The 23,098-nt window shown below is 40.6% G+C and overlaps 2 protein-coding genes across 2 annotated transcripts in view; one reads left to right on the forward strand and one right to left on the reverse strand.

Annotated features, from left to right (window-relative positions):
- Window positions 1-2,906, forward strand: part of mettl24 (methyltransferase like 24) — a 33,263-nt gene extending 30,357 nt beyond the window's left edge. Inside the window, exon 6 of the mRNA XM_035995148.1 lies at window positions 1,382-2,906. Within this exon, the coding sequence (XP_035851041.1) occupies window positions 1,382-1,699 (318 nt within the window). The 3' untranslated portion in view covers window positions 1,700-2,906. The remainder of the gene's footprint in view (window positions 1-1,381) is intronic.
- cdc40 (cell division cycle 40 homolog (S. cerevisiae)) lies at window positions 2,813-23,025 on the reverse strand. Its single transcript, XM_031322000.2, has 15 exons — window positions 22,801-23,025; window positions 22,408-22,494; window positions 21,647-21,776; window positions 21,470-21,556; window positions 21,193-21,332; window positions 20,682-20,778; window positions 19,980-20,119; window positions 17,643-17,717; window positions 17,316-17,361; window positions 15,569-15,670; window positions 12,412-12,527; window positions 10,322-10,455; window positions 6,845-6,921; window positions 4,173-4,317; window positions 2,813-3,390 (listed from the first exon to the last, which is right to left on the reverse strand). The coding sequence occupies exons 1-15, from the start codon at window positions 22,990-22,992 to the stop codon at window positions 3,213-3,215; spliced, it is 1,746 nt and encodes a 581-aa protein (XP_031177860.1). The 5' UTR covers window positions 22,993-23,025; the 3' UTR covers window positions 2,813-3,212.
- Between the last annotated feature and the right edge of the window lie 73 nt (window positions 23,026-23,098).

The following is a 23,098-nucleotide window of genomic DNA, read 5'->3' on the forward strand; positions in this document are numbered from 1 at the left end:
TAAGCTAAAGCTAACCAGCTGCTGGCTCAAAATGTCAAACTGTTCAATTGAAACGTTCAATGTGTGTCAGCCAAATGTCTTTAGGTTTTGACATAAAATAAATCTTACTTTGCTCTTCAACCACCAGGAAACTGCCATCTTCTAATTTCATTCCAGCATTGTAAAGAACCATTTAGTGTGGCTAACGCTGCACAGCAGTGTAGCACAAGACATCTTTTCAAAGCTCCAACACCATATGGACTTTACTCACACCAGACAGTATTGCCAGGGCTTGTAACTTCTCCTGCAGAGAAGTTGATATTGGCAGCATTGGATCAGGGACCATTGGTGCAGAAAGGCAATGTATGTGAAAAATAAAAGGGTTAGACAGAGTGAAGCTGTATGAGCTTCTTTACATGACATCCAATCCTGACAAATGCACAAACACAGAATAATACACATAAAGAAACACTCTCCTTAGAGACAGAGTGAATACATCACCTCTTGATGATGCCATATCATTTTCCATCAGGAGGTTTCTGTCCAATTAAGGAACATATCTCTGCTTGTGGGAGTTTTTGGGGCCCACAGGGAGGATAGAAGACATTTGTTCTCTTTTTTTCTGAGATGTGTTCAGTTCTACTAATGAGGCCTGGGAATTATTTAGTGTCACCAAATGCATCCATTGGAGAGGAATTTTCATGGACACTTTAATATCTGTGCGGTCAGATGGCACGAGATGATGTTCTCAGTTTAGTTGTAGACACGTTTCCCACAATCAAAAAAACAATGAGCACTATGAATTTCTTTTAGCTAGTATCTCATGTTATCTTTAATGTAATAATCCTTGACACTACAATACCCTGGGCCAATTTCTGATAAATCTGGTAATCTAAATCTCTCCTCAGGTCTTATTGCTACTAATTTAGTGGCTACATGATGTACTAGCTGAGAAAATGCTAACTAAGATGTTGCTGAGCCTAGAGGAATAAAAGCACCATCTCTAACTAGACTTTTAAAGACAAAGGTCAGACAATGGACATATTTAGCAATCCAGCAGAATTAAGAAGAATCTCAAGATCCTGAGGATGGGCATTAAACTTTGGGCATGCATGAGTCTCCTCATGAATATGACCTAAGGGTGCTATTAACATTCATCTTATGAAGCATTTCCTCTTTGCTCCGAAACAGCAAGCTTTGTCAGGCTGATCTCTCGCCCAATCCATCATTAACATCTCTAAAGCAAGAAAAAAGGCCAAGCTTCACTTACTCCTTCTCCTCTTTTAATAGCTTTTACGTTCAATAATTCTTCACAGTTTAGTGTCATTGCAGTGTCATAATAGAACAAATTTATTACCTTAAGAAGAAAAACACCCAATGTGTTTTCCCCCTCTCGTTCTAGGTGGATGTATTGAAGGCGGATATGGAGAGTGCAGAGTGGAAGATTTTGGAGAATTTCATCCTGGAAGGAGTTCTGGACTCAGTGGGTCAGCTGTTGTTGGAGCTTCACCTGCACTGGGCGGGCTTTGAAGTGGGCGGCGATGACCCATCCGTGGTGCGGTACTGGTTCAGCCTGCTCAAGGAGCTTGAGCACGCCAACTTCCGCCTCTTCCATGTCCACAGCGACCCTGCCAAACCTCACCTCTTTCTGCATAAGAATGTCCTCAATGCCAGCAGTGCTTACACCTTGAGCTGGGTGAACACAGAGTGGAAGCCTTGAGGGAAGCCAGACTGGGTGACTGATCTTGGCTGGAACAGTTTCTGAATGGAAATGTACAAGTTTATGTAACAGTTTTAAGTCAGAGCACAAATTCTTGCTAGAGCACGGCTGCACCCCAACAGACTGCTCTTATCTGGCCCGACCTTTGAGCAAAGCTGAAATCCCTGCTCCTACTTATCCTCCTGCTCTTCCTCTCCTGGCCTGTATTGACCTCAGCCGTGTAGAGGGGCAGAGTAATTGCTTCAAGAGGCTCTCTGTGTTCTACCTCATAGTGGCGATGTTGTCGGCTGCAGGTCAGCATCTGAGCCACAATCACCCGTCATCATAGTCCGATCTGAGCTTGGCTCACAGCCAACCTTTCCAGATGACGCTAGTGCGCAAAGGCCCACAGCCCTCTCAATGGAACATGAATTAAGGACAATTGATACATGGTGTTGAAGAAGGTAAGTAGATGAAAGAGCCTGCCTCATTGACAGTAAGTGGAAATGTGTGGGAGGAAATTGGAGCTGCTTAAACAGAAAGAATGTGCGGAGGAATGTGGATAATAAAGAGATGGGATCTAACTGGACGAACAGACGCTTCCCTGAAGTTGAACCCTGATATGATTGTATCTTGAACACAAAACGCGACAATAATGTGAAGAACATAACAGATGTCTCTAGATTTGTTCAGTGTGTTTGTTGGATATTTGAATGAGGATGTGTGGGCGAGTGTGTGGGAAAAAGACAAAGGAAAGATGAACTCCAATTATTTTCTTTCTCCATATTGCAGTTGTTTGGGTTATAATAGAAAACAACAATTAAGATCCACACAACGAAGCATTTTGTGTAACTGACAGTTATTTTCCTCCTTCAGTTTTCTTTAGGTGTTCAATTGGCCTCAGTCCACTATCTGCTGCAGCAGAACTTTAGCAGAAAACAACACTGGGCTGAAAACCTCAAAAATTAATCCACATTCAAAAATGATCCAATTAATGTAATTTGCCAAATGTGTCGATGCAGTTTAATAAAGAAAGGAAAAAAGAAATAAGATTTCTCCTCATGATTTTGTGTTGAATTATGGATATAGAAACACTTTCTCCAAGGAACCAATGCTTCATTTTCTCAGGACGTCAAATTTACAGAATGTTTATTTCCACAAAGGGATGGTTACACAATTAAAAATGAAAGAAATGTTATCAATGATTACAGAGGTATACTCCACAAATCGCAAATTAAAACAAAAAAAAAAAGATATTTAAAAAATGCCAAGGTTCCCCTCTTATATTCCGTTTGCAGTAGAAACTATTTTTAAAAGTATGCTTGTGGCCATCTTTGTACAGATAATACATACTTTGAACTCTCGTGACTGGATACAAAAATACGCTGCTACAATAAGACTGGATACCAGTCCTGTGGCTTTCACAAAATCCATGGGACAAGCAGTCCCTTTCAGTATCTCTATAGTGAACCAGTTAGGTTCTGTTCTGTCCACCCCCCCCCCCTCAAAAACAAAAACACACACCAGAACAGATCTAGTCCCAGAGTTTGATTTGTCCATCCCAACCGCAGGTGATAACCTTGGAGGTTTCATGCGGATGCCATAGTGCGCTGATGCACACCTTGTCATGAGCCTTGATCCTGTGGTAAAGCTTGGTGGTCTTCCAATCCCAAATGTTCAGTTTTCCATCCGCATCTCCTGACACCACATAGCTGGAAGAGAGAGAGAGAGAGAGAGAGAGAGAGAGAGAGAGAGAGAGAGAGAGAGAGAGAGAGAGAGAGAGAGAGAGAGAGAGAGAGAGAGAGAGAGAGAGAGGGGGAGAGAGCGAGAGCGAGCGAGAGAGAGAGAGAGAGAACGAGAGAGAGATGGCAAGATTAGCGCTTTGCTAAAAATGACTTTGGTCTCCACTTCACCTGCCAAAAGGTGGGAGCCTGAATTTTTGGTATTTAGTCTAGCCAGGAGTTGCAGTGTTGCTATGGATACTGAAAGGAGGTTAGGGCACCTAGGGTGGTTGAGAAGAGGGGAGAAACCGATTTAAATGGGCGTTTTAGCTAAAATTAGGGTGTTGACTGTCCTAGTTGGCTCTGGTTGTGAAGCTTATACATTAGATAATATGAATTTCCACAGCCCTTCATCATTTAGAAGGCAGTGGGCGAGCAGAGGTATTCTGCATCTGAATACACCGAGCATCTGTATAATGCTGTCTCACTGTGAGCACACACTGTTGAATATATTTTACCACTTTATTTTTTATTTACTGAAATAAAGTGATTCCTATATATATATATATATATATATATTTTTTTTTTCCACTTAGTAAGACTTGTAAGTTGTAACCCTCTTCTCAAAGAAACAGATGAATCTCTGCTAACTGCATTTCTCTACCATATTTTCCATCAGTTTCCTTAATCGACTATTATAAACTATGAGAATCTCAGCGGCCTAATACTTCCCTTTATTCATCAGAAAATTGCGTAACAAAGTAAAGGATTACCTCATGTCTGGGGAGAAGTCCACTTGGCAGGCATAGCCAGCCACCATGTGGCCTTTGAAAACTTTCTTCTTGTTCAGTCTGAAGCGGTTTTGGGCTCCAAAGATCAGAATCTGGTTGTCCATAGACTGGCACGCTAGCCATTTACCTGGGGTTAGAAACAAGCAAACAGCATGAAGCTTACAGCTCATCTCAAGTGGTGCTGCACAGTATTTCACTGTACAACATGTTAACAAAATTGCTGAAAAAGATTCTATTCAAGTATTGGTATTGTAAGTATTGGAGGTACAGTATAACATTTCAAGGCCCATATTATATCAGAATAGTAAGTATGACAGCAGTTTGTGTTAGCAGTAATAATTTTAAAATGCAAACAGATCTAAGCTTTAAAAGGTTGTCGCAACAAGTTTAAAAATGCTAGTTTGTCTTATTAGCATGTTTCCGTACAGCCAAATGATTAACAAGCAGCAACTGTGGAATCATGATGCTGCCTGCCACTGATTTTAGTATGCACAAAACCTGGCAGTGTAACAACTCTGACCTACTGCGACATCAAGGAGAGTCATAATATTTTTAACAGGTACATGGTTAATGGTGGAATTATTCCTCAAGGACAGAAATCGCAAAAAAAAAAAAAGAAAAAAAAAAAAAAGTGTAAATTTGACTTTGAGTGGATGGCACTCTGAAAAGGGTATGAACTCATCATTCTGCCATCATTAAAATGAAAAGATTGAGGCAATTTAGGAAAAAAAGAGGCTTTTCATCAGTGACTGCTCAGCTGAGATCTTCTTTACAGTGTTTCAGCAACGCTACAGCCTCTTAGTCGCTACACAGTGATAAGAGGCAGTGCTTCAGTGTCAAAGCATTACACGACTCAGTGCACTTCTTGAAAGGAAACATGATGGGAATTATTAATGTGGTATGAGAAAGAGACATAATGTTGGCGTGTGTGTCCTCTCTTACATCCTCCCTTATAAAACAAAGGCAAAACACACTATTTCCCACAAATGTCAAATGCAATACATGCAGAATGGAAACAACTTGGCCAATTTCAGCAGCGCACTCTGCCTCTTTCATTAAGATGGCAAAAGACGGGGGAGAGGTGAAAATAGGAGAGGCTGTGGATGCTGTGCCATGGGGGGCTGGTTGCCATTTAGGCGTAAGAGAAAACTGAATGGTCTCCTACTGAGAACACATTCATTATTCACACGCTCAAGAGAAAACAAACCATGTTGGCACGGATACAAATAAGAACACTGCCCAAAGCAAAGAAGAGACTAGGGAGAGTGTAACGGAGAGGATGAAAGGGAGAAATCAAAATAGGTAGAGAGGGAAGGAACAGATGAGAACAGAAGAGTTGAGTTTGATGGTAGCTGAAGCTGTGAGTGCAAAGGGATTTACTGATTTAAATGGAAGTGTTTAATTTGAGAGGAATTAGTTCTGGTTTTATTTTAGGTGTGCTTAGGCTGCTACACAAAACTTGGCCACTGTGTCAGTAAGTGGCTTCCCTACATCTTCCACTCTACTACTCTACTCTTCTTGAACTGCTGTTTTCTCCCACTGTGTCACATGTCTGCATATTACTCATGAATAGGGATGTCCCCATCACATCTTTGCCCCAATCCTGAGCTGAGGACTTTCATAATAAGCATCAGCTAATATCATCTATGAAATTGATTTATTTCTTACATAGAACAGCTGCACAGTGCCTACAGCAAGTCTAAATGACATTAATTAGTAGGGCAATTTAAAGTAGTAGTTCATTTCGGAAAATGCGCTTATTGGCTTTCTTGCTGAGTTAGAGAAGATCAATACCACTCTCACATCTGGGAAATAGCTAGCCTAACTCTGCCCAAAATATACCAGCACCTATAAAGCTCACTAATTAAAACAGTATCTTGTTTGTTAAATCTATACATAAACCATAGTGTCGTGCCAGACCTTTTCTTCTTGGCCGGTGACTTCTTGGCAACCTCATGGTGATGATGAAACCTTTTGATGGAGCCATGCTAGCAGTTTTCCCTGCTTCCAGTCTTTATGCTAAGCTAAGCTAATGGTATCCAGATGGTACCTTCATATTTACTGTACAGATATGAGAGTGGTATCAATCTACTCTAACTCTCTGCAAAAAAACAAACGGGCGTATTATCCGAAATGTCGAACTATTTGTTAAACAAAATATAGTGTGTGTAACCCAAAGTTGTACAGTTTTTGTATATTATCTGTGGATGGAGGAGAGCATATCTTCATCGCAAGCTTGAACGTTAACGTCAACAGAGAAATATCTCTTTTTTCTCTTTTTTTTGTTACCGAATGCATCTTCATTAATTCCTCACTGACATGTCATTCATTGAAACTGCTGGCTGCTGTGTGCTCTGCAGTTCACTCCCTCACAAAACTGTGCATTAAGGAGACTTTAAGTGTTTTAACAGAGCTCAATGGGCCGTTTGTGACAGCTGGCGTACCCAAAGCAAACAAACTTGGAGATGGGTCAGGCTTTATACAGCCGATATCTACCTGAGCCTGCCTTGTTTTTATTCTTTTGAGCAATGACCAACACTGGAAGGTATAAACCAACTTCAATCTGGCAATATGGGTTTATGCTCCCCAGAGTCCTATGTACTGTGTGCTTGACTGTGTCTTTGCAAGTGTTTTGCCATGATTAGACTACTCACCGTTGGGAGAGAGTGTCACAGCTGGCATAGAGTGCATACTAGGCTCAGCAATGTACTTGAAGTCCACAGGGATGTCCCTGAAAAAGGCAAAAATCACTGTTAGTTGGGTTAGTAGGGTTGGGAACCGAACTAACTACACAACAACTACACATGGTGCTCTTTCTGGACTGGACGATGCTGCGCAAAGCAATATATATATATATATATATATATATATTTTTTAGGCAAGATAAATAAGAGCTGCGAGCACGCAAATCAACCGTGTGCCATGGACCGCAGGTTTTCTACTCCGCTCCTATGGCCAACTGCTATCACACTCGCTACACACACACACACACACACACACACACACACACACACACACACACACACACACACACACACACACACACACACAATTCTCAACCCACTGTTCTTTTGTGTTTTAACTTGTACATTGTTTTTATTGACAGGCATTTCATGTATACTGTACCAACTGTACCGCCATCCAATTATTTATTAATCCCTTCCTCGCTCTTTCACCCTGCCCCCCCTTTCTTTAATGCTCTGCTATGTTTCTCTGCTTTTGGGCAGATAGGAAACTTGGCTTGTTGATCTTAAGTGGTCTGCAGAAGATCATTCACATCTACAGTGCTGTGTGTGTGTGTGTGTGTGTGTGTGTGTGTGTGTGTGCGCGCGTCTGGATGACAGCATGCCCATTTCCTTTCTATGTATGCAACTGACCTGTGACACTTCACTAAGTGAATAAGTGTAACTAATGTGTCTTTCTGCCTTAAACTGTGTATGTTTGCATCAAGTAAGTGCCCGGTTCTCATCTTGCCATCTGCTTAAACTAAAGCAATGTCCCTGTCTGAGATGAGAACAGCTGGAATAAAGTGATTGCACCATGTTCGAACAAGACCAAAGATGGGCTTGAAGAACTACAGACCAGAGTTAAACGAGAAATGCAAACCCTTGTACACGTAAATCTCAATGTATGCGCACATACACAGCCAGACATTAACGGGGCGTCTTGTTTTGTCAGAGCCAATGTCTGCAGACACACCAAGCTAAACTCGCAAAAGATAAAGCCATCAGATCTCTTCTTCTGAGCTCCAGAAATAACCAGTGTGAATGTTCTGTTATCTGAAGAGCAACGGGAGAGGGAGAAATGAAAACATATGCCAAACAATCTATACACTGGGAATATTCATCATGAATAATAGATGATTTATTGTTGTTTACTGTGTTTCACGTCGATCAAGATAGGGGGCAATGACGACAACAGCATTATTGTATATTTTATATGAGAACTTTACTTTGTCGAGCATAATAACTGCAGTGAGGTTGAGGTTACGTTTTGTAATCAGCCTGCAGGAAACATCAAGAATGAGAAAGTCTCTGAGCTTCTCTTAAGAGGGAAAAGAAACAGACCATCTTCGTTTGTTATTTGGAACTAATGTGAAAAGAGGGTTTCACAAAACATTATTACTATTGACAAAAGAGTTAATTAACTTTCTTAACTCAAGTGATTGCCACATTTCTGCTTTGGTATAGCCATTACTAATGGGCAAATATTTACATAATGTTAAATTTGGGTTGGCAGGGGGCTTTTAAAAATAAAATAAAAAGGTCAGGACCACAATGAAAGTCATTCTGGAGGGAAATTGAGTCCTTGTATGACATAGCAGCAATGTCCGTCGCTCTGTCTCTGCAATTTTTCATCTTTCTCTATCCTTTTTTCTCAATCCATCATTATCCCAAATGTCCCTACAAGCCCCCAGTTTCATCGATGTCTTTGTGATCAAGAGCTAATTCTCCTTTTTGGCACAGTGCAGCACATTTAATATTGATTGTAATCACATACACCAACTCTCCGCTCCCTGATGATAAACCTCTGTTACAGATAAAGTAGTCTCCCATGAAAACTTGTGAGTATGTGGGTGAAAATGAGGATGGAATTTGAATTCCGAGTAGGTGTTTGCACCGTGACGTGTATGACTTGTAGATTTGCTGCCTCGCAAGCATCCGGCGTCCCCTCACCCTGCCCCTCTCTGCCAGTCTCCGCTTCTATTCTGGAGATATGAGACTGTTCTGGTATTCAGCCTAATATTGCTATGTAGAAGCTCTCACAAGAGGGGTTAGCTAGAGCTGAGAGCCAGGTGGTATCCGTGGGAGAAAGAGGGATATTAAAGCCACTCTTTGGCCGAGCATTCCATTTGCCTGTTCGCTCCCACGCTGCACTAAAAAAAGCTAATGGAAGACCCCTCCTAAACAAGCGTACAAAGAAGACTCTTGGGATATTGTTCTTTTGCTAAATGTTGTTCTGTCAATATTTTATTCTGTCCTTCAACTCATCTCCTTAAAAAATAAATGTCACTAGTTAATCCCCATCTTAAACACTCTGGAGGAAAAAAGATGAGCTGAGAAGATCTGACGAAGAGCAAGAAAATAAAACAAATGGTCGTCCTTGAATAAAAAGCCACCCATCCAAGAATCTAAAGGAAGCTTGCTTTACCAGCTGGTCTTTAAATATTCATCATCTTTGAGCAATAAATACCACAGTTTGTTTATCACCACAGGATCCCCAGCTAATCTGAAAGCCACTCTTGGAGGACTCTTGATTGGCCACTGAGCAAAGACTTCAGTAGGACATGTAATGAAAATATCTAAAAAAATAAATACGCTTGTGGGAAACGCAAGTGAACATTATTTTTTTAATACCACAAGTGCATTTCTGCAATTTCAAAGGAAAGGGAGATTTTAAAAAAGAAAATGAATTTAAAAACTGTATCTGACCTGCCAGTCATCCCAGCACATCTGCCTTCCAATCATTTAATTGTGGAAGCATTTTAAATGCTTATTTATTAAAATATGCAGTTGGCAACAGGGGCCAGGCTCACAGGGTTACTGCTGGAGCATTATCAATGTACAGTGCTAGCTCCAGGGGAAAAAGAGAAACTCCCAGTGCAACAGATGCATGTAAAGCAGGCACATCGTGGCAGAGGCCATGACTCAGAGCAGATTAGCAGCACAGCTGGGTGAGCTTTGTCCAAAATAGGGTTGTCAGGAGGTTTGTTGATGTTTACTCTTCTAATGGACAACTAATCAAAGGAGCAGTGAGAAGTGCAAGAGGATGTCTTCAGAGGGCAGCATGATACATTGATGATATATTGTTTTTTTTTTTTTTTTAAATGTTTGTCCTGAGTCTTCTAGTTATGGAGAAACACAAAGGCACTTGATGTCCCCATGATGCACCTGTATCACAGTAAAACATTTTCCCTGCAAACTATCTTGCTACCAACGTCAAATCACACTAAACGCCCTCTTCTCCATAACTCTTGATTTTTAAATTATTAATGGAAAATTAACTAAATAAATAATGAATCCCTGCTTCACATTCATACCGTCGATGTATTTTGGCCAAATGCAACCACAGTCTTCCATTACTAAGTAACCAACACTGCATTAGTATGTCAGGGTGTAGTCTGTACTTACCACTCCCAAACTCGAAGACTCTTGTCGTCCGACGTGCTGACAAACCGACGGTTCTCATCCACAAAGGTGATGGTGTTGACGGCTCCCAGGTGACGGTCATACTCCTGAACCACCTCACCTGTCCTGATGTCCCACTGACAGAGACACAAGGCGCAGAAGGCAAATCAGACAGAGACGAGGTAAACACATTTATCTCAGACTAAGTCGAAACTAAATAAAGTGGACTTACAAAATCCCATCAAACTAGTTTTACTGCACATTTCCATACTTGTGTTGTGTGCCGACAACTTTTCTTACTGTAGAGAAAAAAGCAGTTACACACCGGGCCGATTATCGGCCGTCGGACAGTCTGGCGAGATCAGTGACTCGAGTCTGTTCGCTGTGTTCCGTGCCTTTGTCCGTTGGAGGACCCATGTGACGTGTTCGTCCAATCAGCTGCCGGTTTTCATTTTTTTGGGCGACAATACAGATTAGCGCTGCCTGCCGTTATGGAGACATATTACGTCTCGTCACTTTGGTGTGTTCCAAGGCATTTTTTGGACCAATTTGGGGAGACTGATCAGTCCAACTGCCTTTTCTGCCAACGGTCGTCCGTCTGGTTGGTGATAATCGGCCGTTGGACAGTCTGGCGAGGTCAGTGACTGGAGTCTGTTCGGTGTGTTCCGTGCCGTCGTCCGTTGGAGGAGCTGTCAGCCTTCATTTTCGCCGACCTGACATGCTCAGTCGGAGACAGGGCAGACGGGACTCACCCAGAAATGGCAAGCGGGATGAGCGTGACTAAGCCTCTCAAAATCTGACTAAAAATCTTTTAAACTGACCTTTGTGGATCTGAGATGAAGACAGATTCAGCAACTGCATGGCCTATTTCTCGCTTAAAATGTTTTCAGAAACACGTTTAAGTGAACTATTTTAGTACAATATGAGATTGTATTCTGAACAAGCCACCATGACAGTCTGGCTTTGAATTTCCAGAGAAAACAAACCCACGTGACGCGTTCGTCCAATCAGCTGCCGGTTTTCATTTTTTGGGCGACAAGACAGATTAGCGCCGCCTGCTGTTATTGAGACGTATTACATTTCATCGCTTTGGTGTGTTCCGAGGCACTTTTTTGACCAACTCGGGGAGACTGATCAGTCCAACTGTCTTTTCTGCCAACGGTCGGCCGTCTGGTTGGTGTGTAACTGCCTTAAGGAGAGAAAGTCACGTGGCGGGGCTGTGGGAGACTTACCGAGGAGCAGTTTTAAAATTGTGCTAATGCAGTGAAATGGCTTAACTGCAGTGGTCTGGTGACAGCGATTAGCTATCAAACAGGCCTCAGTCTTGAACTTTTTTTTTTAAACATTATGCACACATTAAAATGTAAAGGAGAGACAACCACATAGATACAGCCCCCAGGCAACAAACAAATCGGATGCATTTCTGTCCAAACAGATTTTACATCCAATTCTATTTATGCTCTTTTCTTTTCCTTTAATCTTAGCCTTCAGCTGCTCACAGGAGCAGCCATCTGTTCTCAAAACCCAGAAGAGAGCTGCATGATTAAATACTAACCCTGATAATTGTGCCAGATATTGTTATCGTGACTACGTGACATCTGAACAATTAGAGGACAAACTTTGTGCTACATCTTGACATATTTTCAATATATGAAATAAAACTAAACAGTTCCATATTACTTATTCCCAAACTCCATTATTATGATCATATTTCCAAATCAGATGACAATCTATTGAGATAAAAAATCAAACTTTTATCTGTAGAGGTTCAGGGTTACTTATTCTGTAAACTGATTACCTGATTACCTTTCCTACTTTTATCACCGATTGTTCCATTTGCCTCTCTTCTACCCTAATGCAACCCATGATTAATGATTGCTCTAATCCTGTCAGCCACTGAACCTCTAGCCACGCGCACACAAATACACACACCAGCGCCGGAAGATGAGACAGGATTGTATTTCATGCTCCAGTGGGCAAAGGGGGTATACACAGAAACTCATGTGTGCATCTGCTTGGTCAACTGGGAAATACAGTTGAAGTGAGGATGGGAGCGGAATTGAATTGCTTGCAATGCAGCACACTAACTTTACCTGAACAATCTTCTTATCCGACATGCCGGCCACAAAAAGGCTCTGTTTGTCCTCGTCTGGGTTGAACTTGACGCAGTACGGTACCTTCCTGTTGGTGAAGCGGGAGATACACTGGCCTGTGGAGGGAGGCAAAAATGAAAGTCAGAGCTCCAGAATAATCCACAGTGGCTTTTCAGAGAGGTACACTCAAGTTGTTTAAATTTCAGGGACACAAGCTTAGTTTCCATCCACTTGTCAATCGAATTATCTGAAGTTCGGTAAAAGAATTCAAGCGAATAAAGCTGGTGAAAGTGTGTTTCCATCCAACGCCTTTAAAGCGAATAAAAACCTGTGCGTAATGACGTCACATGCTGTTTTGCGGTCAAATTGGTATATTGAATTGATTTGAGACATTTTATGGTGTTTCCATTCATTTTCGCACGGAATCGCACAACATTCAAGCTGACATTTGCGAACAAAGTTTTGCCCAACGACGACGCTTTCAACACATTGCTATGATGATGCAGATGCACGTAAATGCCCGACGACAATGGAGGCGGTCTGTGGTGTGGGTACGAGAGTGCTCCATACAGTTCTGGAGGATCATGGTTTAGAGACACTTAACGGAAACCCTTTGCTTGAAGCATTTTCGGATTTGACCTAGTTATTTTATTGGCCCGTCCCTTGACCCAGATAAGCCATGGCCCTCTGGTTCCAATCGAGAAGTGTATTACAATTGCGCTCTACAAACTGGCTACATGTGCAGAGTACAGAGTGGTAGGCGAAACGTTTGGGGTCAGCAAGACCACCATGTGCAATGCCATACGAACGAGGATGATGCGAAGGTATATATAGGCTACCTACATGGAGTGGATGAGGCGCATGAGATCTTGCTGCGTAACTCCAGAACAGGTGTATGACACAATATACAGGACTCACGTCCCGCGATTAGACGCCCTGCTGAAGGCTGCAGGGATTTTGTCAATAGAAAGGGCTGGCCATCAATTGTACTACAGGCTGTAGTAGACGGTTGTTGCATCTTAAGGCACATATGCGTCTGCACTCCTGGTAGAGCGCATTGTGCGCGCGGTCTTCACTACTTCTGACCTGTGCGCCTGTTTTACCATAATAAAATGACCTAAAACTTTATCGCAATTCATTATTTATTCGGCAAATAACGTTTCCATCAGCGTTTATCGCATAAGCCGTATATCGATTTCTGTTTCTCTTTGTATTTATTCAGCAGGGGTAAATCACCACAGGAATGACGCTACCACCACTGCTAGAGCTGAGAGAACAGGAAATTGGAAATGACTGCAACACCAAGAGGCCCTTAAGATAGGAATAGAGGCTTTTTACCAGCATAACGTCTGTATTACACCCAGTGTCAAATGTAGAATAAAATACTAAAATGTACAGCTGCAGGAAAGGAACAACAGTTGAAACGTACACCAAACAATCCCACAACAACTGATGGGAACACACTGTCACTGTGTAGTAACGTAACTCTAACAGAAGTATTTGGATGATGTGGCTCCAAAGGGCATCCTGTTACAACAAGTGGGGGATTTAACTCTGTTCTGCCCTCTGCTGGATTGGCACTCTTGAGTTAAGAGAGGTGGACATTGAGATGGATGAGGGGAAAGATAACAGGGAACCATGTGGCACCAATGAGACCAGGGACCCTACATTGTTCAGGCAGTTCACATACACAGTAATAGACAGGAATTTGACATGTCACTTCTCAAAATGTCTTTGTGAGCCCTACAAGATCAGAATCCCACAAAGACTGTGTCAGATATGTTGATTACATTTCTGAGGACATAGTTTGTAGTGCTAACAGAATACTGGATTTCTACGGATACAACCATCTGTAGGAAATGTACAACTAACATTTATTTTTATTAGCGATTTGTCTGCAAATTACTTTCTTTAATAATCAATGAATCGTTTATTCTATGAAATGTCAGAAAATAGTGGAAAAAAATGAAACATGGTTTAAACGATTAAACAATTATTTAAATGGAGGAAAGTGGTTCTGCAACTAAATGTGCGAAGGGAGAACGATTAACAAATTGGCTGAAATGTATTTTTGACCTTCCAGAAACATTCTCTGCAAGTTCTGCAGAAAAATGTTTAATTCAAACAATAACCCCAGGAAACTGGGGTCTGTGCTGTCCTTCACAATTATCTCATGGCTTGCGAGATCAAGGGTATACTAGATTGCACTGCAGTGTGTTATTATGTCCCCCATACACACTTTCTGCCCAGTGCCACCAAGATTTCTACTGAGAATTTCTACTCACAGAATATCTGGGGATAAAATTAAATTAAAAAAATATGCTCACAAGACATTCAAATAGACATACTGTATGAGATAATCATGTAGAGTACCTCACCTGTGATTCAGTTATTTTGAAGAATCAACAAGAGGCTGTGTGGAACAATAAAAAAAATAAATAAAAAAGAGTCTGTTGTAGAGCTTAAATCGGCCCAAAAAAATCAAGCCCGAACCTACCCGAGCACGTTGCGTCCGAGACCGGCCCGGCCTGACACATTAACTGTAACTATGTGTCGGTGTAATTACCGACACTTTTTTAATACGTGGGCCGTTATAACGGACGTTCTCAACTACAACGGTTTGTTTATTCAGAATGGAACGGATCGCAAATGGATCTGAATGAAGAAACGTAAAAAAAAGAAACAATGATGAACAACATATTGATGTCACTGCCCACGACTTGTTTAAACTGCTTCCATACCTCCGACTTTCCTCCACACTTGCTCAAAGGTAATTCTCCTGTTTTTCTTTTTTTCTTTACATCTTCAAGCTCCATGTTGCACTTAAGATACACAATACAGCATAGCAGGCCCGGTGTGATGCGTGCGAGAGGAGGAGACTCCGCACATGAAGTGCTGCATTTTGTAACTGCAGCCTAAATTTTGTACACATTTGTTACTTTTATATAGCTTATATATACATATTTATAATATTTCTGATTATGGCATAGCTTTCTCCCCACCCAATTAGGCTAAATAGGTAATGGATAAAAAAAAAAAAGAAAAATGCTTGATCAAGGGTCCGGCCCGGGACCGGTCCGGCCTGAGTATAGTGGTGGAAAATAACGGCCCGAGAATCTAAACTCTAGTCTGTTGACATCAGTGTGGTAGAGCATACCTGTCTCAGTGTCCCAGAGTTTGAGGTAGCGGTCATAGGCAGCGCTGAGGAACTGGGTCCCAGTGTTGTTGAAACAAATGTCTCGCACTGCTTTGCTGTGACCTAAAATAACCAGAGGAAATGTACACATGTATTACACAAAATAAATAAATAAATATATATATATATATATATATATATATATATATATATATATATATTGTATATGTATATATTGTGTGTGTGTATTACATACACACACACAATTCCCCACTCTTGCTACCACGTTACCCAGCTGCCTTCTATTGAAACCCAATTTATTTGAGGAATGTAAAAATTGGTTAAGGGAAATAAGGGATGTTGAGGGAAATGGAATCTTTAAATGAGCTTGGAAAGAAAAAAATGACATGCTCCATCTGTCTTTTCAGCTGTTTTCCACCTTCCACCTTTATTCTCTTCCTAATCCCAATCTATGCAACCCCTTTGGCTTTCTCTCATGCAGTGCAGGTGATGCGATGTCCCTGTGGGCTCTGAGACTAAGCGCCTGCTTGCTTCCTCTAAACCGACTTGCTGGCAGACCAAAGGCAATGGCTTTACTGCAGAAAGCCTTGTTTGTGTGTGTGTGTGTGTGTGTGTGTGTGTGTGTGTGTGCGTGCGCACACAGAAAAACACAGATACACTAACTACTGAAAGCAGGGTGTATGTCATCAAATATACTGTTTGTCCCAGTCTGTATTCAGAGACATGATATGCCTTCTCATTCACACATCCCCCAAGCAAATGTAACTGTTCTTTCTTTCTTGATAATTCAGGCAAGCTACATGTGCAGACAAACAACAATGGTGCGCAGTTTCCTATGATAGGAAATGGTTTAATTACAGATAATGCACAACATTACAATATATATATATATATATATATATATATATATTGTAATGTTGTGCATTATCTGTAATTAAACCATTTCCTATCATAGGAATATATATAGGATATATATATATATATTTTTTTTTTTTTGTGTATTTTGATGACTTTCAGGTTTTTAGAAAGTACAACTTTTGTTTACAATATGAAGTTATATTCTCTGCCTTTTCCATTTTTATATCCAACAACAAAGTGAAAACCTAATATGCTCTCCACAACATAGCCGTATACGTCTAACACTCCAACACTCCTCTACTGAAAAAAATAATTATCATCATCTGCATCTCTGCTGCTTCTCCAACTCATAAACCCCTCAGCCAGTCACTCTCTGTCAGTTGATTCACCCCTAAACTGTGTTCTCTCTTCCTGTACGCCAGCTCCTCTCCGTGTCTTGTGCCTTCCCTCGCCCCTCGTTCCCCTCAGCCCCCTCGGGCCCTGGGCTGCTGAATTATGCATATTCTGTGAAGGAGCTGACAGGCAGAACCACGGCTGCAAACAATCACTATTCATACAGTGTGCTGTCTCTGGAAAGAGTGTAAGAGTGACCTGCACACATTAGCCTAAACCCCCCCAGACCCCATCTATTACAAAAAAAAAAAAATTTATATATATATATCCCTGCACTTTCTGTCAACGATCAGCAGACAAGTCAATAGTGTTCCAGTAATGCTGAGCATACACTGATGTGTATTTCCCAAACTGCTGCATGCATTTCAGACCTCGAACAAAGATTTCATGTCAGCATGTTTGCTGATGATCCATTGTTTATAAAATGTTATACTTTGTGATATACATACATAAAAATGAATTAACATTTATCATATCAAAATTTAAGATCACTTACCAATAAATGTGCGTATACACCTCCTCTCACCGTACACTTCCCACAGCTGTGGAGAGAAGGAGATTGAACTAGTGAACACAGGTTTGTGGTTCCACAACACTACATTATATTAAAAGCAAACCAGCAGGAAAAAAAGGTGAGCTTTGAATCTTCTCAAAAGCACAATAAAACAGAACAGTAAAACATTCAAACTCATAGCTGACAACGTTACCAGCCGATCATAAAGCGATTAAACTGCATCTTTGAAAAACACAGAACAAGTATGCCTATAATCATTCATAAGCTTCTGTGATGTTTTTTTAATGGCACCATGTTATGATTATTTACCTTGATCTTACAGTCCATGGAGGAGGAGAGCAGTAGATGACCAGAGCTAGGAAATAGTCTGATAGCACTGACACCCTGAAAACATAGAGAGACAGGAGAAATTGATATGTATCTAACCATAGTTCTCCTTATCATGCGAATGCTAATCATTACTACAAGTCCAAGCAACACTGCACATTAGAGCTGTCAGTCTTCCTCTATAATACCATTTGAATTTCATTTGTTATTTTTTTAAATATTCAAATAATATTTGAATATCAAATGCTCAAATGTAGCCTGTTATAAATATGTACTACACTACTCTGGCTTATGCATTGTCAATACCACTATAAGCATGTGGTTGTTGTTACACGTTCTGTCCACTAGAGGGACTTCCAACATCAGCCTGGCCTTGAAGGGGACGTACGTCATGGCGCATTGCATTTCTGGCACGCCGCTCTCGGTTTACATTATATCCCACCACACACACAGTGACAAACACAAATCAACAGAGAACTCTGTAATGAAACATTTTCTTACATGTGTAGTGAAGCGGCTCTGTTGTAAAGGCTAACGTTGCTGGGTTAGCACAATGGCATGTTAGAAAGCACAGCCAAAACGATTTGTCATAAACTAAGTAACAAAAGTGTTAGCCACGACGCTAACGGCATTGATAACTAAGCCGAACGGTGCTGTTAGAAGGTAATATATGTAGTAGAAGTTAACTCTGACAAGCTGTAGGGCAGCTAACATTAACTTTAGCTGTCTCGATGAAGCTCCCAGCTAAGCTCCTATAACTCGCGACACAGTTAGGAAACCAGAACGAGCTAACTATTGATAACATAAGCATTTTGGCTCGGTGGATGTCGATTTTAAAGTCATGTAAAAACTATTTCCCATCCTTCTACCGATTTCCAGCCGCAGCCTGTCACTCCCCCCTGTACTAACTCGGTACGTAACGTTAGCTCACAATGCCTTGTGTTTCTCACTCCAATAACTTATTTTTCATCAGACATGACATGAGAAGAGGGAGATTAGCTAACGTTAGCCAACCTATTTATTAAAAATAAAAAATAAAAATCACATTTGAATAGTAATTTCAGCATTCGAATAGTATTGATTTTTTTACTATTCAAATTATATTTGACTTTCGGAATTCGTTCCATTAAATCTTGCACACTATTTTTTGGTAGCCTTATGAAACACAAAGTTGAACTAGAAAAGGCCGAGAGAGGAAGTGAGGCACAATCTCAAAGCTCTCAATACAAGAGGAAATATTATGTTTTACAGTGTGAGTGAGAGGAAAAGTATGCTAGTAAACATTTGATTAATATCTAACCATTTGTAAGGACACTCCAGATCATGTGAGTTCACATTTGGCTGTATAGTATGTTATAATAATGGCACAGTTTTGCATATCTTGGCATTTAAGAATCTAAGATATCCATGTGTCTGCTTTCCACGTGTGATTGGTGAGACACTTTTAAAATTGTTATTAATTTGACTCTGCTGTTACATTTACTATCGACTAAAGGAGTCAAAGGAACCGCTAACTGTTAAGGAAACGGATGCACTACATCTCAATTTTTTACTACTTAATTTAATTTGGCCAGGCTATTGATATTAAATCATCTCCTAAGGGGAGACATCAGCTGAATCATAATAACCCGGGCAGATAGAGTGTGTATGCAGACCATGCTGCCTCTGTAATAGTCATAGAAATCATGATGACTTTCAAGTTACCAAAGTTTCTCCAAAAAATGTCATAAAACTTTGGTGACACCGTACGGGCCATCCTCTATCTATTATCTCGATGTCAGCACTTCCACGTGCTTATTATCTTTTCAAACCTCTTTGTATTTCAAATTAGACTCTGAAGCCTGTAACTTCCTGCACAAAGCGCATAGGAGCCAATTTAAAACTTGAGTGATTTCCCTCTCCCTGAAGCACACTGGCAGATCTGAAGCTTGAACCAGATCTTTCTTGGAGTAACTCAGTGTTTGCCTTTATATTTGAATTATAACAACGTTTTTTTGAATGAGACAGAATAATCTTGGATATGTCAGAGACAAGCGACTCGTATACGGCTGTGTTATCATTTCATTCAAAAAGTACCCGGGAGGTTTTTACTGACTGCTTCACAAATTCTTACAAGGACTGCATAATGGATTTTTTTCTCCATGTATACAGACACCTATGTGACACTGCTCTCGTTTTGCATTTCAGACTAATTTTAAAACAACAGTATAATACTTAACAGCAGAAAAGCCTGCATAGAGAATATGTGTTAACTGGTACATAAAGGGTCAATTCATTTACACATAGAAACACAATTGATCTATGTCCCTTCCCACTGACCTTGGTGTGTCCAGACCAGACATGAATCTGTTTCTTAGGCAGGTAACACTTGTCGGGAGCATCGGCAGAACGCAGGTTGATGCCCACATCCTGTGGGACGTGGAGGTAGGACCTGCCCTGGTAATCATACATGTCTTTAACTGGGGGGAGAGCAAAAAGAGACAAAATGTCATGTAAAACAATCCTGCAGCATTTGGAAGCATGTTTTTTAAAGTAGACAGGACATGCAGCTTAGTCAACAAGATGTCCTTAAAATAAAATAATTTGATCTATATCATTCCAGGACAACTAAGCAAACTTCATCGGCGGAGGAAGATTGTGTGATATGATCAAACTCGACTTTTCAAATTTTTAAAGATTATATTTTTTGGGCATTTTTAGACCTTTATTTTTCATAGGACAGGTGAAGACATGAAAGGGGAGAGAGAGGGGGAATGACATGCAGCAAAGGGCCGCAGGTCGGAGTCAAACCCGCGGCGTCGAGGAGTAAACCTCTATATATGTGCGCCTGCTCTACCCACGGAGCCAACCCGGCCACCAGTCTAAATTTTTAAGCCAAATGGTCCTTCAAGAATGAAGGTTCAATCTCTAAAGAGATACTGTGTACACTCCACTCACAATACAAACTTAAAACAAATCAGTAAATAACTTCACTGAATGTGATAGCCATTCACATGTCTAAATTAAAGAGGACCACAGTACCATGGAGAATAGTCTTCTCTTCTGCAGGGGCATCTTCCTCGTTCTTTCCCTTCTTCTGCCTCTTGGCTATGATCTCATCCAGCTCTTTCTGCTCTTCCTGTAAAATAAAATGAATCACAAGCTGATAATTGCCAAACAGGGATACAGTGCCGATGACAGACTGGGCAAATTGTAGTCAGTTTTCTCTCAACTGCATGCCCTAGTGTAAAGGGGATTACTCGGGGCTACTCTTTTAGTTTTTCTCTGAAACAGAGCAGAGAGGTGTGGGTGGACTCACAGAGCCATTGGTAATGCATGCTAATAAGGCAGACCATAGAGACCATAGATTAACTATATTAGTGATAGCCAGCATGTCGGTCATATGGCCCAACAGCAATCCCTATTGTCTAAACCTGAAGGGTGGTGTGTTCCATATCAAGTAGAAACTTAAAGTTGGTTAATTATGAAGAGGCGACAATCTCAAACACTCAGCCACAATATTTGTATATTATATTAAACAAAGCATTATTACCTCCGATGGTTTGGCCCCATCTTTCTCGTCTATGTATTTTGCCCATGGTCCAAGGAAGTTGTCAATCTCTCCTGCTTCTCCACCTTTGATCTTTTTCCTTTTCTCTGACTTCTTCTGTCCGCTCTCAAACACAGTTAGTCCTGGAGGAAGAGCCACTAGATATTAGAATTCTGAATCTCCCTAAAACAATATTTCATGCAGCATAAAACATACTAAATACATCTATACAATCAGATGCATACGAACACATTAGAAATAAAGTATGATAGAGGATTACCTTTATTTTTCTCAGCCTCATCCACTGCGCCAATGTAGCTACTACAGGATACCTGGTGTGTGTCAACAGATGGATCTAAAGCATAACCTATTAGCAGAGTGGAGGGAGTTGTAAATTCAGGGTCAATACATTGGCCGCATAATTTGAACCCATCACACAGGTCACAGATGAGCTTACCATAGGTGGAGAAGGTCCTCCTTTGCTGTTCAAACATGAAGTCGTTGAGGTGAGCAGGTTCTGCATAGCCAGACAACATGTTCCTGGGGGCAGCCATCTGCTGGCTTTTAAATGGGTTTATTGGCCCAAACTAATAGGAAGAAATACATAATCATTTATAACACTAAAATTAAACTTCAACGAAGCCCCGCAAGGAACTACTCTCTTGCATGGCCCTTATAAGCACGACTTCAATAACAACAGACTTTCTGATTTATGTAACGATAGATGGATGGATAAATAAATAAATAAATAGGTAGATCACTAGATTCTTTCCAATGGGAAATTGCAGCATTATGTCAGCCAAACTACATAAAACCATGAAATAGAAAGAAAGGACACTCAAGAAGATGGGTAACAAAATACACAAGTAATAGTATATACATATATATAGTAAATAATAACAACTAATCAGCATGACATCAATAACACCAGATATAATTCATGTGATAGTATTTACATTAGAGCTGGTCATATATAATATCAGTAAAAATATGATGACATTTGGGGATGTTACATTGTTAACACACAAAAAAAGTTTGAGATTGAGATTATAATTAGTAATGTGTGTAGACATTCAGTGTTTCATTTCACTAAGTTAGAAGCCTTCTAAACCAGGAAAAGACAACATACACAAACATAAACAAAACGTCGCTTGAAATCTAGTCTCATTTTATATATTAACCCAGCTCTAGATGGCATCTATTTATTCTAAAACTTACCTCTGGTGCAAACATGGTCTCAAATGTCGGGTTGTAGGTGACTTCTTTCAATGAAGGGTCCAGGTGTGTACCAGTCTCAACAGCCTCCTAAAGTGAAGATGTACAGATCAGCGAACGGACCCTCACTGTCTGACTAGCAATACAATATCAAATTGCTGTTTGGTGTATCAGATGTTAGATAGAAACGTTTAAAAACGTTTCCCGCTAACGTTACTTTTATTCGGTAACGTTAACAATTGTTAACTCTACCCACTAAATAATTACGTATTCTGTATTTACCTTTATCAATTAAAAATATATGTCTCATTATGATATTTAAGCAAGTGCAATTATAGTATCCAAGTTTAACAATAACGTTAAGCTAACGTTAGCTAGCTAGCTTGGTTAGCTTACTTTAACGGCGACCTCAGGAGCAGAATTGAGAACAGCCACGGACATCGTGGGTATAGACTTTAGAGGTTTAAGGTGAGCCATGGCGTCCGGGTCCGCTAGGTCCACTTTCTCAACATCTGTATTCAAATTCGACTCATTTTCTGAATCAGAATCGCTACCGTACGAAACGAGGGAAGCCGCGGTGGCAGACATCTTGGATGTTGTGAATTTGCCGGAAGCAGGAGGGCGTTACTTCCGTTTGCTTCTTTGCTTTTGTTATTATAATTAATTACATTTTATTTATGTCTTTTTATATTTA

This window comes from Sander lucioperca, chromosome 19, assembly GCF_008315115.2.
Source record: "Sander lucioperca isolate FBNREF2018 chromosome 19, SLUC_FBN_1.2, whole genome shotgun sequence".
Classification (NCBI taxonomy): domain Eukaryota; kingdom Metazoa; phylum Chordata; class Actinopteri; order Perciformes; family Percidae; genus Sander; species Sander lucioperca.

Bases quoted from the DNA above. Each gene is read 5' to 3' on its own strand.
- cdc40 (XM_031322000.2), bottom strand. From the start codon at position 22,992: ATGTCTGCCACCGCGGCTTCCCTCGTTTCGTACGGTAGCGATTCTGAT. The intron at 22,495-22,800 runs GTAAGCTAACCA...TCTTCACTTTAG, and splicing joins CTCCTGAGGTCGCCGTTAAA to GAGGCTGTTGAGACTGGTAC. The intron at 21,333-21,469 runs GTAATCCTCTAT...CTCTTCCTCCAG, and splicing joins TGAGGCTGAGAAAAATAAAG to GACTAACTGTGTTTGAGAGC.